The 20,449-nt window shown below is 39.6% G+C and overlaps 1 protein-coding gene across 1 annotated transcript in view; it reads right to left on the bottom strand.

Annotated features, from left to right (window-relative positions):
- LOC140245690 (lysyl oxidase homolog 4-like) overlaps window positions 1–20,449 on the bottom strand; it is a 47,476-nt gene that overhangs the window by 10,680 nt on the left and 16,347 nt on the right. Inside the window, exons 3-9 of the mRNA XM_072325232.1 lie at window positions 18,271–18,435; window positions 16,728–17,090; window positions 13,508–13,663; window positions 12,633–12,815; window positions 10,431–10,542; window positions 8,391–8,532; window positions 4,937–5,027 (exon numbers count right to left, since the gene is read on the bottom strand). Coding sequence (XP_072181333.1) covers window positions 4,937–5,027; window positions 8,391–8,532; window positions 10,431–10,542; window positions 12,633–12,815; window positions 13,508–13,663; window positions 16,728–17,090; window positions 18,271–18,435 — 1,212 coding nt within the window. The remainder of the gene's footprint in view (window positions 1–4,936; window positions 5,028–8,390; window positions 8,533–10,430; window positions 10,543–12,632; window positions 12,816–13,507; window positions 13,664–16,727; window positions 17,091–18,270; window positions 18,436–20,449) is intronic.

The following is a 20,449-nucleotide window of genomic DNA, read 5'->3' as shown; positions in this document are numbered from 1 at the left end:
GATTTACCATCCTTGTTCCCTCCTGTAGGTTAACTCATTGAAGACTATTCCCGAGTATACTCGGGCAGATCTCTATGGGAAATGTGTGTTATAGCAAAAATCAGTCGGTCCTCAACGGGTGCCTTCAACCATGCAGCCTTCGTTCTTTGGTGTTTGACTGGTTCTTAATTCTAACCTCACCTGCTTGGGGATCCGTGGTTGTAGATTTACGAATGACCGCTACGCTAACAACCAGACAAAGAGAAGCCAGCCTGACAGGAAACATCCTCTAGAATTCCCTTGGGTTTGCCCCTAATCTCTCGTAACAATGCTCCGCTACCGCCATTTACTGCCACTCGTGGACCTTTGCTCGCGTCCGAATGAACTTAGTGAATGAGACACATTAATACATATTTTAAAAAAAAGAAAAAAGAAAAAAAATGTTTGAGGAAGTCAGATAGAGAGAGATAGCGCCATGCTGAATATGTATTTCTGTTTACTTCGGGGAGCGCTATTGTGGAATGTATAAAAGACTCAACGATGGGGAAAGAACATAACAGGTTCCGTCGAATCTGTTTGGAGTACGAATGGTGCAGAAGCAAGGTCCCCTATAAGGCAAAGAATACTTTGGTTACATTTGTCTATACCATACGTTTAGTGCACTCCTTCCTGCATGTCTAGCTTTGATCGCTTCTTTAGCGAATCTCTTTCGTGATATTGATATCTGTCTCAAAAATGAGACGCCGATACAGAAAGCATAATTCACATCATCAAGACTATACATTCTTGAACGCCTAATGTGAAACAGTTTTGACTGAAGCAGAATGAGCAAATGACTTTGAAAGAAAGACTACTGAGCTACATGAAACACATATTCTAATCATTACCCTGTCATCATCATCATCATCATCATCATCATCATCACCATCATCATCATCATCATCATCATAATTTACTTTTGTTTTATTCGTATCTATGCACTAGAATATAAAACATAATGCATTTATCTATACCGTATATCATATTTTGTAGTATATCCCTATTCCGGAAACAATTATGTGTATTATGTTATAGATAGGTCCCTGGGCTGCCACGTTTTCAAGCTTTTGCTTATAGAGGCAGTCCTTCTTCCGCATAATTTCTCAGGTAATTATTTGGAAATTTGGTAATACGATATGTATTTTGTCAATCGAATTAATTTACGCATTTATTTTCCTTCTTTGAATCATGTACATTGTCATCTGGTTACTGATATTTTATGTGATATTACTCATAGTGGGGGGCGCAAAGGATTTTTGGTTCAAATTTTTCCAAAAGCACCAAAATTTGGCACACATGTAGCCCAAACCATACTATTTCAATTTTTGATGGGCGCCAAGAAGGGCGCCCTCTGGGGCGGCCATATTGGCAAAATCCAATATGGCCGCCATATAGGTTTAAAGGTCACTTGCATTTCAAAACATAAAAGGGTTACAATCATTTAAAAAGTCAGGTTAAGAGGTTTTCTGGGTCAAGGAATTCGAATCTGAAGTTATTTTTATGGTCTGAAGTCAATTTTCCTTATAAGGTCACCTTAAGGTCATTTAGGGGTCAAGCCATTGTATTCATAACAGTTTATTGAAAAAATGGCTTGCCCATGGTCAATATTCCAGGAATGCCAGCCTATTAAAGTAATAGAATTGCAGTTGTCGACGGCTGAAAAAGGCGTATTTCTTGTGAAGGGCGCCCTCCGGGGCGGCATATTTACAAAATCCAATATGGCTGCCACTTACGTTTAAAGGCCAGTCCATAACAAAAAAACTTTAAAGTGTTACAATAATTTGAAAAGTCAGCTTTAGAGGTTTTATGGGTCAAGGGATTCGATTCTGGAGTTGTTTTTATGGTCTGATGTCAACTTTTCCTTATAAGGTCTCCCTAAAGGTCATTTGGGGTCAAACCATGATATTCACAAAAGGTAATTTAGAAAATGGCTTGCCTATAGTCAATTTAGGAGGAATGCTAGCCCTGCTAATAGAATTGCAGTTGTTGAGGGCTGTGAGAGAGGGAGAGGTGGGCTTTCTCACGAGTAACATCAATATATCTGCTTTCGTGTTAAGATTTCAAACACTAGGTATACACTCATGAATTATAATAAGAACCCCTTTCTGAGAGTAATTAGGTTTAACAGTGTTTAAGGGATCTTACTACGGTATTTTTTTTTTCTGCATCATTTCAATCATGGCCTGTTATCTCAACTTATCTCAAGTCTAGCTGAGCAATGGTGTCTGTTGTCATACTGTCCCCTCTAGTAGAGGCACAACACTTTGCACCTCATCACTTGGATATAAAAAGTGGAAGTCCCTTGTGTGAAAGAATCACAAACCCAGATACATGAAAAGATCCTGAATCGGCATTCCGTTATCGGAAAACTCAAGGTGCATAAACCGGGAAAGTGGTCCACCCCAAGTACATACAACTGACCAGCTAGTTGCATACGGGCTATCCAGCTATCTCGTCAGAAGGAAAAACGAGGACAAAATAAGATTATGCGTGTTTATTACCCTCTTTGCCATTGCACCCTCATTCGGCACCTTGGAATAGGATGGCGGCCGTATTTATATACTGACACATTAACTACACAGTACTTTAATAATCGTGCTCATGTCCAGCAAGGACTAATGAGCAACAAGGTTTATGGGGCAGCCTGCGTCAACGAGGGTAGGCATCATCTCGTCATAACGTGGGAGCAGATCATCAGAAACCACCCTATCTGATGTGGTCCCTGACTTCAGGGAGTGGAGTTGGAGGAAAGATGACACAGGTACATGACATTTACTAGTACTATCAGCCACTCTCCGCAATGCTTCAGTGTATATATATATATATATATATGTATATATATATATATATATATATATATATATATATATATCTTAAATATAATTTTTTCATTTATTTGTCATAGTCATTATTGATATGTAGGAGGATGGAACCGCTCTTGGCCCTAATTAACCATCGAAGGAGTATGGAAGAGATGACAAATGGGACAAAATAGGGGTCCCAGTGAATTGCAGTTGAATGCTCACAGACGCCATTTCGAAAAATGCACAAAAACGCCTGATTTGACCCTTATTTGACCTTGAAAGTGACCTTGAGAGGTGATAGTGACCTTGAATTGCAGAAATGATATTTAGAATCACATTCTCTAACCCCGTAATATCTTCCACATGGGATTCGTAACATTAATCAACATTTTCAATTTGTAACTGCAGTTGACCTTTAACCCGGATGGCGGCCATATTGGATTCCACCAATATGGCGTTTTTTAAGCCGGGTTTTTAGCCTTGGCGCCGCGCCCATCAAAAATCGAAAGAGTATGGTACAAGGGACCTATGAGCCAAATTTGGTGCTTTTGGAAGAATCTGAACCAAACAATCCATTTTGAGCCCTTAGGCCCCCAACTATCAAAAGAATCTTGATTTATGTATGAAATTGTGTTGGAAGAAAAAAATAAAACAAACAAACAAACAAACATAGGGGCCCAGATAAGTTAGAGTGTTGTTAAAAACGGAATTCACTTCCTCTAGTAGGGCGTATTTATATCTTTAGTCAATATAAGCTCTTTGTATACCGAACTTCGTGGCAGAATTATAGAGAGGGGTGCTGTAGCCAAATTTCGATTCCTCACATTTCCTTCGATTTTTCTTTTCTTTAAGCAATTGAAATCTTCAAATACATATATTTTCTCCTTATTAGTAATTTTCTCTTTGAAGCGTGACACAAACATATATCCGGACCTTACATTCTATTATGATTAGGATAATGATTATTATTATGATTATGATTGCTATCAATATTGTCATTATTATTATTATTATTATTATTATTATTATTAATAGTAGTAGTAGTAGTAATAGTAGTAGTAGTAGTAGTAGTAGTAGTAGTAGTAGTAGTATGTAGTATAGTAGTAGTAGTAGAAGTACGGTATATCATTGCAATTACTCAGAGAGATTGAACATTAACTCTTAGTCTGGAGTCTAAAGGCACGTTTAAATCTGACCTTTTTCCAGTTAGCAGAGTCCCAAGAAAATTTTTGACGTGTCCAAAATTTCCGGCCGCGTTTCCACATCGTTGCTAAACATCGAACTGGCATTGAGACGGTATCAAAGTGACAGTGAAACCAAAGAGGTTTAAGCAAAGGAAATCTCGATATGGCAACATACTAAAAAATGCATCGCGGCACAGGGCAGGAAAAAAAGATGCGAAAACATACATTTAAAATTTCGAAAACATAAACAATCAAGAAACAACCCAATATCGTAACCAAAGATTTTGCTACGATCATGGTGTATTTCTATAATACGTCCCTATTTGAACACATGATCGAATCACTTCAACCATTAACTGGTCAGCAGTTACAATGCTCGTCATTAATTTTGTCATCATTATTTATCACTTCTGCTGATATTGATAGAACCTAAGAAAAAAAAAATGAAAAAAATCGGAACAGCAGACCAAGCAGCGCATGTCAAAGAGCATCAGACACACACACACGCGCGCACATCCACCGACACCCACACCCACACACATATGCACACACTTTTTTTGCATTATTTATTTGAACTGTCATTCGATGATATCAATCATATTCACAAAGAAACAAATACACACAAAAATGGCTAGTATTCCACTTACTTTTATGCTGCTTGACCACATGATAAGTTCTTACATCATAGGAAAAAAAAAATTTAGATTCATAAAAAATGGTTGTATAAACGCCCGCAACCGTGTATACAAAAAAGTCTAAGAATAAATTATTCATCTTTATCAGACTCATTATTGCTGCTTAAGGCCCCAATCTCACTAGGAAGGCGACCATGGCGACCATGGCGATCTGTGACGATTTAACAAATCGTGGCGCGATCGCCGTCCGTCTCCATTTTTGGCATCCGAGGCGATTACACTACGGTTTCTCTACGCTCAACCTGCGCTGTAGGCGATAGTGCCACGATAAGGTCCGACGCTGCCACGTTTTTGCCGCTTATCCAAGCCGACGAGGTGCGCTGCTTCTGCGATCAAAGCGATTATATTGCGATATTCGTACGCTTATCAAGACCTCGCTACAACAGTGATACGATCGGAGCGACGGTAATACGTTTATGCCGGGCTCATGCATACGATCTTAGCGATCGGCGACGGTAATACGTTTATGCCGGGCTCATGCATACGATCTTAGCGATCGGGGTATAAAATGGGTTTCCTGACTGAATTTCTTCAGGCAGATGTCAATGTCAAACCAACATGGATTTGCAGAATATTGTTTTACTCTCACATCTTAGCATTCTAGAACACACCAATCAGAACCTGATGTGAATTAAATTCCACTTATTAGTTCAGTCCTCCATTCAGATAAAAGGGTAAAATGTGTATATGATATTAAAGAACCGGCTTACGAGCAAACTACAAATCGTATCCTACAACGAGACAATTTTATGATATATTTGAAAAAATCACAACTTAATTTACTTTCATTGACTTGCAATGGTATATTATGACTAACAAACAGTTTAATAAACAGAGTAGATTAGTACTGAGCGTACGTGGAACATGAATTTTATACGTTTTTCTCCATGTCCACCTTGCCGGTCTGTTCATCACTTTCTTTCGTTCATGGTTGGTTCCTGCTGTAAAAGTGGTAATTTTCATGGGCGATAGGGGCCGCTTTCGATGCGCTTGAGTTACGCCTAACGCGTTGCTACCCCGTCAGAGTTACGAATGTGGCGCTTTTAATGCGCTCGTGAGGCGATTGTGATACGCTCTATAAAACCACGGCGACCTCGCTACGGAAGTTTTGGACATGTTCAAAACTTCCGTAGCGAGGTCGCCGACCATGGCGATGGTGGCGACCCTCCGCGCTTCTGAACCGCTCAAGATACGATGGAGAAGATTTAAAGCTATGAATTAGCCACGATCCACCGCGCTTTGTCGATTTTTGATGATCGTAGCGGAATTGCCGTCTAGTGAGATGGGGGTATAATCGCACAGAGTACATTGCAAACAAAGAAAGCCTTTCACAGAAGCCTGCGATCAACTAAACTCTCATACAGTACACATATATAATTATGATCATAGCAACGTTACCAACAACAAATTGAAGATGACAAATCTGACAATCCCTAAGGGGCTAGCTGGTGTCACAGGGTTGGTACAGCTGGTGTCACAGGGTTGTTACAGGTTTTCAACGTTTTTTGATGATGAGTTTTTTAGATAATAAGAAACCTCTTGAAATTTGAAAGAGCATATAATTCAAAGTGGAACTCAAAGTTGCTTTTTTTTTAATGAAAATTGGTTTTGAAATGGCTTAGATATTCAAAGCAAAGCGATCCTAATAGAAGGTGGGACTCACCTTTTATTAGTATGATGATCGCTTTGTTTTACTTTGTTTTTTGATATCTCAGTCATTTCAAAATTAAATATCCATCGAATAAACTTTGAATTCCCGTAAGAATTGTATGCTCTTTAACATATCATAAAGCTTATCTCGCAAAAGGTTAAAAGCTGACCCCTCACCTTAACCAAGACTATATCATCCCATTAACCAGCCGGGGGAGTATACTGGAGGTAGGAGTTTTCTTCAATTTTGTCTCCCTCTGTACAAATGAGAGAGAGAGAAAAAAAAAAAACAAACTCGCACCTCAATCTTCATACCTCTGCTTAATTTCATCTTGCTTTCAAGAATAGTGGAGTTCGGTTCAGCAGACATTCTACGATGGGCTCAGCACTAGCAACCGGAACTACGTCATACTCTTGAGGTCAGCCTGCTAACACCGAATGATCGGAATTATCTTTAATGCTGTTGTTGTTACATAACTGGTGCTAGTCAGCTGCTAGTGTTGACATTGCATTCATCAGCACAAACGTATACTTGAAATCACCCATTACCGCAGTCAGATGATATTATATGTAGATAAATATTGGTTGATGAATGCTTAGCAAATGACAGTATCGGTGTATCGCCTGTAGGGAAACACTCATAACCAGTCTTAACATACACCTGGTTCAAGATACCCCCCCCCCAAAAAAAAAAGAAAAAAAAAGAAGAAAGATATTCACTTCGTCTTTATTTTCATAGACAAAATAAAGTCAACCAAATAGAACGGTAGAACCCTCATTGAGATCGGATTTAAGAAAGAAAGTAATGGACTTTAATGTATTCAGATTACCCCATAATAAAAAAAAAATGATCTGAAAATACGATAGTAACAGCCTCATATTCAAATCCGAGATATTGATGTCACCACCCCCTCAACTCTCCCGGTGACCAGCACACAAATCCTCAAAAAGATGTTTATTTCAAGAAGCAAAAAATAAGGAATATCGACAGGAAAATAAACTTACACAACAAAATTCAGTAGTTGTGAGAATTTGATATAAATGGAAAGACTGCATACACTTGTTTAACCCGTTCCATATTGAATTCTTAAATCTCCATAGACTTAATACACAGGCAACCCGGTTCTCGTAATGAACGGCCTAATAAGGAAGCTATAAAATATTTTGTAACAACTGTAGATAGCTGCAAGGCGTTGCCATTATCGACTCCTTTGCAGTGCATATAATTATGTATGTGAGTGGTATCAATGCCATGTGAAAACAATTGAAGCTATACTTTCTATGACTTCATTATTCGTGTCCGATTTTATGACTCTTTCTTTCATTTTTTTTTCTAGTTTGACTCAAATCTAGGTATCAAAACCAACTTGGACATGGAGTATAATTGGACATGAATGGTCATAAGACCTAAATGGACAAAGCGCCTTATATCATTTCAAGCATTAATATTTTAAGAAGTTGTTAAATAAGGAGTTAATACGATATAAATCCAACTTGCATATTCATTGATATTAGTGTACAAAATGCTCAAACGCATACTCCACTAAGTTTATTGTGCTGTTCTAAATAACCACATCTAACAATTTCTGATTATATAAGGTTTACAAAATGAATACATGGACATAGATACATAAAACGTATACATATCATACCAAGGCAGCTTTATACCATGCTGTTTATATACACACCTGGATCTCATCAATGAGTGCGTAAGGAACAGTAGGACTCCCGCCATATTCGAATATTTCAATTATGTGCCATTATACCAACTTTACACAAGAAACCAATTGTTTTGATCAATATTTATCATAATTTGTCCCTTGATCATTTAGCTGTGTCCACAAAATGTCTTTCATAACTTCTGAACCTTTTGAATTCGGCTCTCCTGGGCACATCACATTACTGGTATTTCATACCCCCCCCCCCCCCCCCTCCCTCCGATCGAACTGCATTTTGCCGAGGAGTTTTCAAACTCCTTGGTTTATCTAGAAGGGTTGTATATAGGCAGATTGGTTCGTCGTCTCGTCTCGGTGATATACTTCATAGGCGTGGTTATCATTCGGTATGGCGGGCAGAGCCCTTGGAGAGCGAGATTTCTCGTCGCCTTTTTCTGCAGCGGGCGGCGCGCCAGTCTTGGTTAGAGCGCCCTCAAGCCTGGTCGTCTGGCTCATGTTTGTCGATCTGCGGGACAGCAAACCAAAAGTTGCTTTTAAGTGGTGCCCTAGCCCCATGTAATCCATTACTTTGCCAAAGGTGGTAGGGTGTTTCTACAAAATGGAGACCGGAAGTCAGTACCGGGTATTTATTAGATACATACATCGTTGAACTTTAATACAAAGGAAAAATATAGATAATCAATCCAACAAAACAACATTCAAATCAACAAGAGAATTTTGACAGCTTTGGCGAAACGCGCATAGAGGATATTAGTAATGCAAATATAAGTGTCTACCTTTTTTGTTCAATTCGTTTCGCAATTCATTGATATGTGTGATCGAATGTCACACAGATTTACAATGAACTTTCCAACAATGTCGTGTGTTAGAATACAATATATTTGCATCTTTGTAGATAATAGATATAACTTAGAGGTTAGGCGCATGCAGGTCTTCTAATCTATCCCCCCCCCCCAAAAAAAAAAAAAAAACAGCAACATACGAGTCTGCGATACGTGAACAGTAGTGTCTTTATAAAACAGCGACCAAAACTACATAACATGCCCATTCATGTATGTTTTTAGGACGAATTTGATTTTGCGTCTTTCGCTTGCTTTCGCTTGCATAGGCTGATTAGTATGTTGCCGAGTTACAAGCTTTGAACACAAGTACTCAAACAACAATCAACTGGATTTGTTACGTATGACTTCACTTGTTGCAGTAATCCCAATAAGCCAGTTCGGGGTTAGCTCATGGGCACATGGGTACAAATGACTTTTCTTCTTTCTCAGTTGATTAGGCACTCCACTAGTTTCAAGCGACAGAAGGCATGAGCTTGCCCAACGTAACAATTTATGGAATTCATCAGTCATGTTCAAATAAAGGATGAACTTGCATAGACCAGGTGACCAGAATGATCCTACCAATGGCATTTTGGAAAGCATCAATTTCATCATTTTGCATTGAATGTATTAACAATCTCTTTCTATTGATATTGTCAGACACCGCTTTTGCTGTCAGGTGGATGTGCTGGCAAGCACCACTTATAGGGATCACTTGAATAATCATTACATTACAGATGCTTATCTCAGTGAATTTAAAAACCACCATGCTCTGCTGGTACAGATGACCTTTTTCTGCTCATGCTCAAAGTGGAACCCCGAACTGGCTTATCGCAGCTCCAATGAAGCTATACCGGGCTATGCAAATTGTGTCGTGTGCCAATTGAGGTGCCAAAGTGACAAGGCTGCAATGTGCATGTCTCTATTATGTACAATAAAAGCGAGAGTGTCTGTGACTGAGAGCCATCGTCAACATGGTAACTATTTAGACACACTGATAGGAATTTAAAAATAGTACTGTTCAGTGCTTGAATTCACACATAAACACCACCTCATGTTTCTCTCCATCAGTCACGTACCTAGGATTTTGTGCAATCTACTTGGATGTTTCGAAATGCTGTCACCCTGCAACATTGACAGTACTACCACCTGATAAATCAACGGCACTAGCCCTCTACTTGCATATTAATCATTTTATGTTTGGGGCATTATGGTACACTGACTTTCCATCCACTTGACAGTCTATCAAAAAAAAAAAAATCTTTTCTTCTTCCAGTGATTTCACAGAAAACGCACTTGACAAACATGTCGTCTTCAATATTTCTCAAGAACATGAATGTGTGTATCGTTTATTATTACCTTAAAGAAGCATTCACCCAGTATATAATGCAGTTGCGATAGTCACTTCACTAGTAATAACAACGATACGGTATATTGCAATATGATGAAAAGGACACAAATATGACAAGTTTTGTGTCCTGAAAAGGCATCGCTTCAAGCTTTGGTGGAATCAGTGACGAAACAGAAATAGAAACAAGAGCAAAAAAAAAAAACCCCAAAAAACCACCACTTCAGTGATTACCTTCTGATGATGAACACCGCCACAGACAACAATATCACACTGAAGACCATTAGAATCACCCCGAGCGCCAGGAGACCAGAAGTGGCTGGGGATGAACCTTGACCTCTTGCTTCTAAAATGGAAAATAGATGAGGTCAAGACGAGAGTAGCTTTGGACATATTGGATGTGATATCATGACATCATTACGTCATCTTATTTGCATATGTTACTCGTGATCGGTATCACTGTTTCATGTGAGCCTGTTAGCCCAGTGCACAAAATCGCGGGTTATCGCGATCATTATTACGGTCCTTGTTCGATTGCGGCGGTAGCATCGGTTGTGTGTCTGTATCTTCATTGCCTTTTCCTTCGAACAGCCGCCTGTCCCGTATACAGTACTATATCGGGGCCACGTGCATCAAATTCAAATACACGTTCTTTTATCGTGCGTTGTATTTCTGATCGCAATACATGTACTTCAGAAATCTCCAGCGTGTTATCTGATTATACGACAAAGACTTAAGAGCCTTTTGAATGACCAATGACGCCAGGTTAATAATGCAATCGATGTATCGATTCAAAGTATGAAAGTACGTGAAGTGATAAATACAGACTACCTTGGAAATGACATGATGCTCCTGAGATCCATTTATTCTATTTGTTTTATTCATTTATTTATTTATTTATTTATTTTTTTTTTTTTTGGGGGGGGGGGCACTCAACAGTAGAAAGGGAAAGATGTATGGTGGTTTAAATGAAGCATGCACAGAGTATCAAAGTGATGACATCACAGCTTTTCGTTAGAGCTTATTATGATTCCAAACGAGATATTCTTGCACAGGGCTTCCGGCAGTGGCTTGGAACCGGGTAAGAGCAGTGTCAGCGTTGATCGTATTCTGACTACTTGAAGTTTTGTTTTTTGTTTCTTTAAACCAGTTTCTATGGCGACGAATGGTTTTGACGTCACTCATCGGTACTCTGTGGAAGCTACTATCTGTTATACGAACAATTTCTTTGGACACCTGCAGGTAGCTGCTGATTGAAAAGAACAGCGTCGTTAAATATTACAGGTAATCAGTCAGTCCGCAGCACCCGATAATTCGCTCGTATTTATTCAACTCGTATGCAAGCGTAATGATGTATGCATACGTAATGAGCTGCGTAAGGAGATTTTGTCCTTGGGCTTTCGGCAACAAAAATACACCTTATGTTCACAAATTTGGTATCAAATTCAAGGAAAATATGTAATCTATCATCACATGTTACTCAAATTATTGCAAATGAAAAATATCATAGCGTGATTTGAGCTTGAAAAATGATGAAAAAAGTAATTCGTGCAGTACACGTTCAAGACGTCAAAAAAATATCAAATTCACCTTGCGTCTCAATGAAAATGCTTTATTTGGTAGTCCATCTCCTAATCTTTGTATCCATGTAAATATCTTGACAATTTGTTGCTTAATCCGGTCAGGTACCAGTAAAATATACATCGATGTCAGTGCTGATCAGCTTGAAACCGTGCAATCTCAAGAGTAAGCTCTCTCATTGGACAGCGCTTGCATTCAGCGCTTGCATTACGTCATTACGCTGCTACATAACGGTTTCATGCCACTTGCGGTTTCTTGGCACGCGTGTAGTTCAAGCGCTGAATGCAAGCACTGTCCAATGAGAGAGCTCTTTCGCGCCACTGTACACTTTGTGTGGAGCATACTTCCGGCTAAGGAGTGAATTTTACAGACATTTCAAAACGGAAAAACTAGTATAAATCATGCTTGCGTCTCCTTGACTTCAATATATGATGAGTATCTAAGTTTCCTCTCTACGAAAAAGCCAAAATCAGAAACAACAGTTTCTTAATCCGGTCAGGAACCAAAAAAGAACTTTAGATAACAAAATCTTCCGTGAAAGGCAGGTAAAATTTACGCAAATTCAACTGATTTATAGTCATGATAAGATCCGATGTTATACGCAAATGTAAAATCAAAATAAAGATCAAAGTCTGGAGAACAATTTACCGTGACTTGTAGCCATGACAAATGTATGTACAAGTCGCTACACTGTGAAAACCATAGCCCTATCAAAGTCTCGCAAAATCTCGCACGACGAGACACCTTTCGAACGCAAACATCGTCAACGAGAGTGCTGAATAAATCTTGCCGGATCGGCTCATTAGCATACGTGCTGCGGACTGACTGTAATCCAGTCAAACATACGAAACACACCTTCCGCTTCGTTCGCTGGTGGGCAATCAACTTGAATTCCGCTCCACAGCCCGTCAGTGTCGCAACGCCAAATGAACCAATCAGAGCCGTCGTTACAAGTTACGTTCACCTCATTACCGTATTCATATCTCAGTCGGGGATTCTGAATGGATGCTTGAGGTGGGTTACTGGGAGCGTTGCAATCTATTAGAACAAATGCAAAAATGCACACGCTTATCACGTTTGTCATGAAATCGCGTCGAGTTACCTAGTTTCACAATGTTGCAGTAACCCATACGAACAAAGACTTTTCAGCACGTTTGGCTACATTGATGGAGAAGATAAAGCCATGTTATTTATGTCTGTAAATGCAGGTGGGCCTAATGCAGCTAAAGAAAACAATAATGGTCTTGGAATTCAGATAATAGTTTCACAGTATTTGCACAGCCTGCACATACAATTCAGGGCCGGCGCAACCCACACTTTTTCTTTCTTAATACAGAGGAATACATATGGTGTGACCGCTTAGCCCCCAGAAGTGGCACCCAAGAAGTGGCACCAGACAAAATTAGAATGTGGTAAAGCTTTTACCGACTTAAGTTGTACCAGAGGGATTTTGTTGTGTTGTTGTTTTTTGTATTTTTTTTTTTTTGCTTGTCAGCTGAAGAAACCCGGAAGGGGCAGTAAAAGATGAGCTGAAGGCCGTTTTTGTTTTTGGGGTTTTTTTTTTGTTTTTTGTTTTTTGTTTTTTTGCTTTTTAACTAATGAAGCCCGGAAGTGGCACCAGGTATTAATGTAAACTGCCCTCACTATTCAAAAAGTGGCGACGGCCGTGTACGAAGGGTACTTCTAATAGGTGTTAATGGACATGATTGTGTCGTTGGCCAGTTGCTCACCTCTGTAAACCGGATCCAGAGTAGGACAATTAACATTCGGTCCGCTCCACACACCGAGGGGTCCGCAGTACCATGTCACAGACGACAAGCCGTTCTTACACACCACTGCCACACTGTCGCCGTATGAGTACTTCAACCGCAAATTAGGAACGTATGCTTCCAGTGGAACAACGAGGGCGTTACACTGCGTAGAAGCTATTATGATAACGGCAGTATAGTAGAGTAATTTTTTTTTTCATGTTACATCAAATACGATTGCGACTTACATCGTTTCTTCTTCATGGCGAATTTGACATCCACTCAATTTGTTATAAGAACGAGAACAATGTCTATGCATTTCACATGGATCCATCCAGCAATGCCATGATGTTATCTTTTCTTCTTTTTTTTCTGTGGAAATACACAACACGGGATTTCAGAATCTCAACAAAATCACAAAATCACATGAAGACAGTGATAATTATTACACGAGACCCCGTCATCTTGTCAAATAATATTATCTGCAAATACACGATAAAGTAGATCAATCGAAAAATTCAACATCATGGATCTTGAGGAGAAAAAAAGGCGTAAAATCAACTTATGAAAGATAACCTACATGAATAAGTTTTAGTGTTACTAATTAAGACTTCAATGGCATCTTAACAAAGATGAACAACCCAAAACGACATCCATTGACAATAGATAATCATTAAAAAGGTAACGCTAAAAAAAAATAACCCTAAAAAAGAAAATGGCATCACCTATCTATAGTTCCAGAATGTTACTCGTCTTTACCGAAACCATGGTTAAAATGCTCGCATTTGAGTGAAATCAATAGAAAGAGAGTCCAGCGGGCTCGACATTCACCTGATTTCATCTTGTGATTTAAAGATAAACGAAACTTTGATGTAAATTTCCTTTGGATGATCGAACTATTACTTTCTACTCGGGCAAGCATTTACAAGGTATTATCTTATACTTTGTTCCACAAAATATGATTTTCCTGCTCTACGAGAGGGATAAAGAGGTATTTATTGAAATTCACAGTGTTCTGGCCTTTTTTTATAGCTTGTTAGCCCCGCCAAACTATGGCGCACTTAGACTACTTGTACCTCTTCAAAAAACAACTCTGTATCCCCTCCCCACTATGGATGATTCCTGCCAAATCCGTTCAGTATGTACAAGTATACTTTGAAAGATAAAAAAGGTGGGACTTATTAATTTCATTAATATTGGCCCTCCTCTGGAACTGCAATGATTAAAAAAAATTGTTTCACAATAAGTACTTTCGTACAATAACACGGAATGCCCGATAAATGCTATCTGCTACCTGTTAAGTATTCCAAGTTCGGTTAAAAAAAAATTGATATCATGAATGTTCTAAGGGAGCAGAATAAAATCAACCTCAAAACTTGGGCCACAATTGCTTTACCACCCTCCCCCCTCTCGTATCCCCACACGGAAACACCATTCCATGTCACCTGAACCATTTGAAAGACATGACTTGCCTATATCCCAAAATAATTCACGCCAAGTTTCGTGAAAATCTGATCATGCATTTTGAAATAGAAGATATGAATGTCAAATTTATTTCTCGGGCCTTTTTGATGTCGAACAAGACCAAAATAAATCATAGTACACGTATCGACATGTTTGAACGCTGTGCATATTTAGCGGTTTATTTCTAGCATTACTCCAACACTGTCCAGCCCATGTGAGTTCGCATTGATTAAACTGTAAACATATGCGGTAGCAAGCACGAGGAGAGCAGCAAAACTACACGATATCACAGGCCCCACCCCAACTTATCTCTAGCATCTAGTTGCCTAATAGGGGCTTGAATGACCCTTAAGAACTTTGAGCAGTCAACACGAATATGCAAGTGACTGAGTCTCTGATGATGTTATCACCTCAAAATGTGTCATCATTAATCATAGATTTTGGTTTGTACACAACATATTAAAATTTTCAATCTTTTGTTCAAACGCAAAAATGCCCCATTCTCACTCCCTATAATGATTCTTCTCACTGATGATTATGTTGAAGTTATTAAGGCAGGAATGACATGATATTTTACACTTTATAGCCGAAAATTGTAATTTTCATCAGTTTCCTGTTCATGAGTAATGGAAGATTGTAAGGTGAAGCTAATTCATTTGCATATCCTTAGCAACTGTTCGACAACTGTTTAGCAAAACAAACAAAAAATAGCAAAACTTTACAATTTCATAAATTTCCTAATTTAAGCATAAATCAGATTTTCATCAAATTTTCGCTATTGTCTTTGGAAGAATTTACTCTTTCTTTCAAAAAATCAAACTTGTTTAGAGTTCCCCTTCAACAATTATAGTGGTATACGGAATTCGTTTATTGGGTAGATAGAATTTGGCTGTGAGAAAAATAGTTAGTGGGCGAATTGGGAATTAAATGGATGGAACTTTGCTATGAAGACTAGCAGCGATCTGCCAAGCCTGGAGGTGCCGGCAGCAAACTAAAATGTTTGCAGTTATCAAGCACTGAGCCGTAACTTATTCTTCACTATTCTTGCTGAAAAAGGAAACAACAGTTAATACAATGTACAAACTCACAAATTTTGATATCCAAATCAGGCCTCCAAATAATTTCTAAAAACGAGTTGGTCCTACATCTATTTCTGGTGGCCCCATCAAGCCACTGCTAATATCGAGCCTCGTATACTTTATTTTGCCTTTTAATTCTATCATTGCAATATGACTGATTGTACTGTCCCTGGATATGATAAAAAAAAACCAGTTTTTAAATCTACTCACTAGAGGGCCTACTGGGACTCCTCCCTTAAGTCCTCACTGAGCCACCTGAATCATTTGAACGACTTCACACCCCCAAGCCACAAGGAATATTCTTGCCAAGTTAGTTTACTGTCGGATCATTGGAGTTTTTTGTTTGTTTGTTTGTTTGTTTGTTTGTTTGGTTTTTTAAGGAGGCGGCAAGATTATAAAAAGAGGACCGACGACGAACGACACAGGGCGCATGAACACCGACGCACGACGGACAAGTTTGGAAAACCGAATGCAATAGCTTAATCTTGAGCCCTTGGCTCAGGTTAGCGAAATAATGTTTCAACTTTGAATTGCACAACTTCTTTATTTTTCAATTTGTTGTATGAAAATTACTCATCTTGTTTGACTGGTTTTGTTTATCAAAACTCACTTAGACAAATAAGTTTACGCTAAATGATAGTACTAGTATCTTTTCATACCCCCTGGAAGACAGCGGACACCAGCGTTGTAAGAGCCCACGTATCCATATCTCGAATTTCTGACCGTTATTGTCGCATCGTGCTCACAGTCTTGGAGATACATCTCGTGCCCGGAACAGCGCAAATTTCTCATAACGACACCGTATGAGATAGTGGAATACGTATACATCCTATCGAAATAGTCAGGTCTGTCGTAGACCGTGACCGCACTACCAAAGCCGAGTTGGCGGCACGCCACAGTGCCTTCCCGTATGCTCCATCCATCGCGGCTGTCGATAACACCCCATACACCGTAGAGATTCACTTCTACTCTGCCAACGAAAGGGTCATTATCCGGTCCTCCTCTTAGCCGTATGCCAGTATCTTCAGATAAAATATTACAATTATATTGACACTGGCTAGCTTAAAAGAACATTTTACGTAATCATTATTACCGTAGCTTTCGCATTATGATTCTACAGTTATTACTGTTGCTGCAATTCACATTTCATTGTCACTGCAGTCAATATTTTGCTTCAGAGGGTCTTCGATTAAAACATGCTTAGTGGATAGATAAGGAATTGATAAGTTCCGTGTTTTTCCCCTCATATACGGTCGCGTCTCTCAAGTAATTAAAGCAATTTACAATGATTTTCGAATGGTTCGTATTTTCTCAGAATCTTTATAGTTATTTTGTCAAGGAGATAAATGAGACCCATTTTTGTTGTCAATGGGTAAGCTTTGTAGTTTCAGAAGAAATTCTTTTGTTTTCAGGTAGGCCTAGTGCATGAAGACTGCAAAAATTGTGAAAATACGATTTATACATGTGGCGCTTTGTAACTCAAGCCAAGTGATACTAGTAACCTCACCTGATTTAGTGCAGAAAACCTCTAAGAAACTACTCTGCGGTTGCGGTTTGCCTATATCGCACGATGGAACGTAGTGGATTCCTAAAGGGCTTTTTACACTTGTGTTTCTTAACCCCGGACTTTCTCTGACCCAGGACTATCGTTAGTCCCGTACCAATTTTTTCAGCTTTTTACACTCGCCAATTAGTCCCGTACTATCTCTTGTCCGGGGCTAAGGAGAAAACTGACCTTTTTACACTCGTCTTTCTTAGCCCCGGACTTTCCAAACCACATGAATATTCATAATTACGCTGTGTACTGTACACGTACACGCACGCACCGGCAGCACTTGATTACCTCGTTTCTGATTGGTCAGTGAGGGTCGCACTTCGTCTCCGTCGCTTAGCCCAGGATTATTTTTTCGTTCTGTTTACACTCACTTGCTTGGCACCGCAATTGCGGTGCTAGCACCGCAATTGCGGTGCTAACCCCTGCTATTTTGCAGGGCCAGATAGTACCGTACTATCGGTGGGGCTAGCCCACTTTGGCAAAAACGAGTGTAAACAGAAAGTGGGCTAAGGATAGTCCCGTACTATCGGTGGGGCTAAGGCCCCCCCTTAGCCCCACCGATAGTCCGGGGCTAAGCAAAAATTTACAAGTGTAAAAAGCCCTTAAGTCGCAGTGGTGCACATTAGCAACAAGTGGAAAGACGTCACCTTCTCTCTTTCTTTCTTCTCCAGACTCAAATCCAAGTTGACGACACAAGCTGTCCGGCCCTTCATCGGTGTAATTACTTATTCTGACCCAGTTCCCGGGTTCAACTTCCATCTCCACAATACCATTCGTTTCGTCTGCTCCATCGGTAAGTCGGATACCGTATCCTGTCAACCACATGAACGAGAGAATGGATGAAGTTGATACATAATTAACAACAGCTGTCTCTGTGGGCCCTAAAATGTAGTGCTACGTCTTCCGGATTTGGTTCTACACTAGTATCAGCATTTATCTAACTAAAAAAAGAGAAAGTTTCTTCTAATTCAATTAATTCATTTCATTCCATTTTTTTTTCATTCGTGTAGTCAAAAGGGGCCTGAGCTTCCGATCCTAGCAGTATCTTATTCACCGGCAAGATAATAAACAATTCGGGTATAAGAAAACGATGTGGAATACACACAACATACACAGACTGAAGAAGGTTATGGACACATAACAAAGAAAGCAATTCTTTAAGCAGGGTAGCCCTTTCAGTTTGTATACCGTTCTACCGAGGGCCCCGCTCACATTATGTACAGATAAGAATATCTTGAACCTCAAAAAAAAAAAAAAAATTAATTAACCTATCTATACAAATCAATCTCAGATACTCAAATACAATAAAAACCAAACAAACTCAAACATCATTACAACTAGACCTACAACTTGGTAGAGCAATCAGGAACTTATCCCTTCCCTTACAATTGTTATTTATCAATATACCTTCAGCATAAAATAGTGTAACTACTTGTGCTCCTGCGTCAGTTGCTCCAGTCTTTTTTCTTCAAGGACTTCTGGTTAGGGTTGGGGTTGTGATAGGGTTTTAGGTTTAGTTTGATGTTGGGATTAGGATGAGGGCTAGGTTTGTGTTTGTGGGTAGAATTTATCTTTGGCCTTTAAGTAACGTGCAGATATTTCTTGGAAGCAATTTATTGTCGCAGGAGCAAATGTCATGGAATCATAAAAGTAAGAGGTCGGTTCATTGATGATCCAACGGATCATAAAGGGCAACCTGTGAAGGATAAAGGTGATTAAGGAAGCGATATCAAAACAAGAACAATGCAAGGGCAAAAATATGAACGGAGTGATATACCAACAGCATGAGAGACCGGGGGGGGGGGGGGGGAGGGCAACAGGCAAAGAACTCGGTGCCTTTTCCTTCTCGGATCACTTAACTCCACCCATCCAGTACTCCATGCAAGTTCCGTCCTGGTTGTTAAAAGCATCCAGGTCATTTTGGTTAATCAGGCCAGAAAGTGTCTAATCGTCTGCTTCTCTCCGTAATCGCAGGCAGTTTGGCAATCTTCATATCCGTCCTTATCTATTAGGGGCCTGTATCTTCTAGGCTCAGATCTGAAGGTTGAGGCAAACCCAGAAAAGCCAGGACTCGTTGGAACCTGCAGGTGAGGATTCCATTTGGCGGACAAGGGACTAGTGGGGGCGTGCTTCAGATTACTAGATCACGTGATGCCATGACATTTGCTCATACAAAAAGGCTCCTATGAAATGTCTACACGCTAAGCCAAACATCCTAACCTTAATCCTAATCCTCGCATCAAAGTAAACCTAAATGCCTATTACAACCCTAATCCTAACCCTAAGACATTGGAGAAAATGAGACCGGAGCAATTACATCAGGGGCAAATGTTGTGTCACCGGACATCTGGCAGTCGGTCCATTTTGAATGAAATATTTCGCTCTTTTACCATCATTTATCGATAAGCCGCATTCACAGATTTTTGGTTTTCTTAGGTTTCTTTACCTCCCCGATCTCTTCGGTTTGTTTCTGGTAAGCCATGGAACCGATTTCGGACAATTCTACGACGTCAAAAACGTAGAAACTCACATCAGCGTTCGTACTCGCACTCGTTTTTATGAAGGCTCGTGATGGATATATGACGCTATGATTATCCAAACTATAGACCAACTTTATACCCAAGTTGTCATAGTATCATCAAAAGATTATACACCAACAACACTCAAGTTCATGCCAACGTTGGCCCCGTTGGACCAACGCTAACCCAACTCCATGCCACATTGCATAAGCAGTTAGACGACATAAATACGGTCGTCCTTTAGCACATGCTATTATCCCCCAACACTGGCAAACACTATGTCACCCTGTTCCCTAAGCTCATTCTG

Source organism: Diadema setosum, assembly GCF_964275005.1.
Source record: "Diadema setosum chromosome 20 unlocalized genomic scaffold, eeDiaSeto1 Scaffold_20_unloc_1, whole genome shotgun sequence".
Lineage (NCBI taxonomy): Eukaryota > Metazoa > Echinodermata > Echinoidea > Diadematoida > Diadematidae > Diadema > Diadema setosum.
Note: the sequence above shows the minus strand (reverse complement) of the source record. Positions and strands in the feature narration are given on the sequence as shown.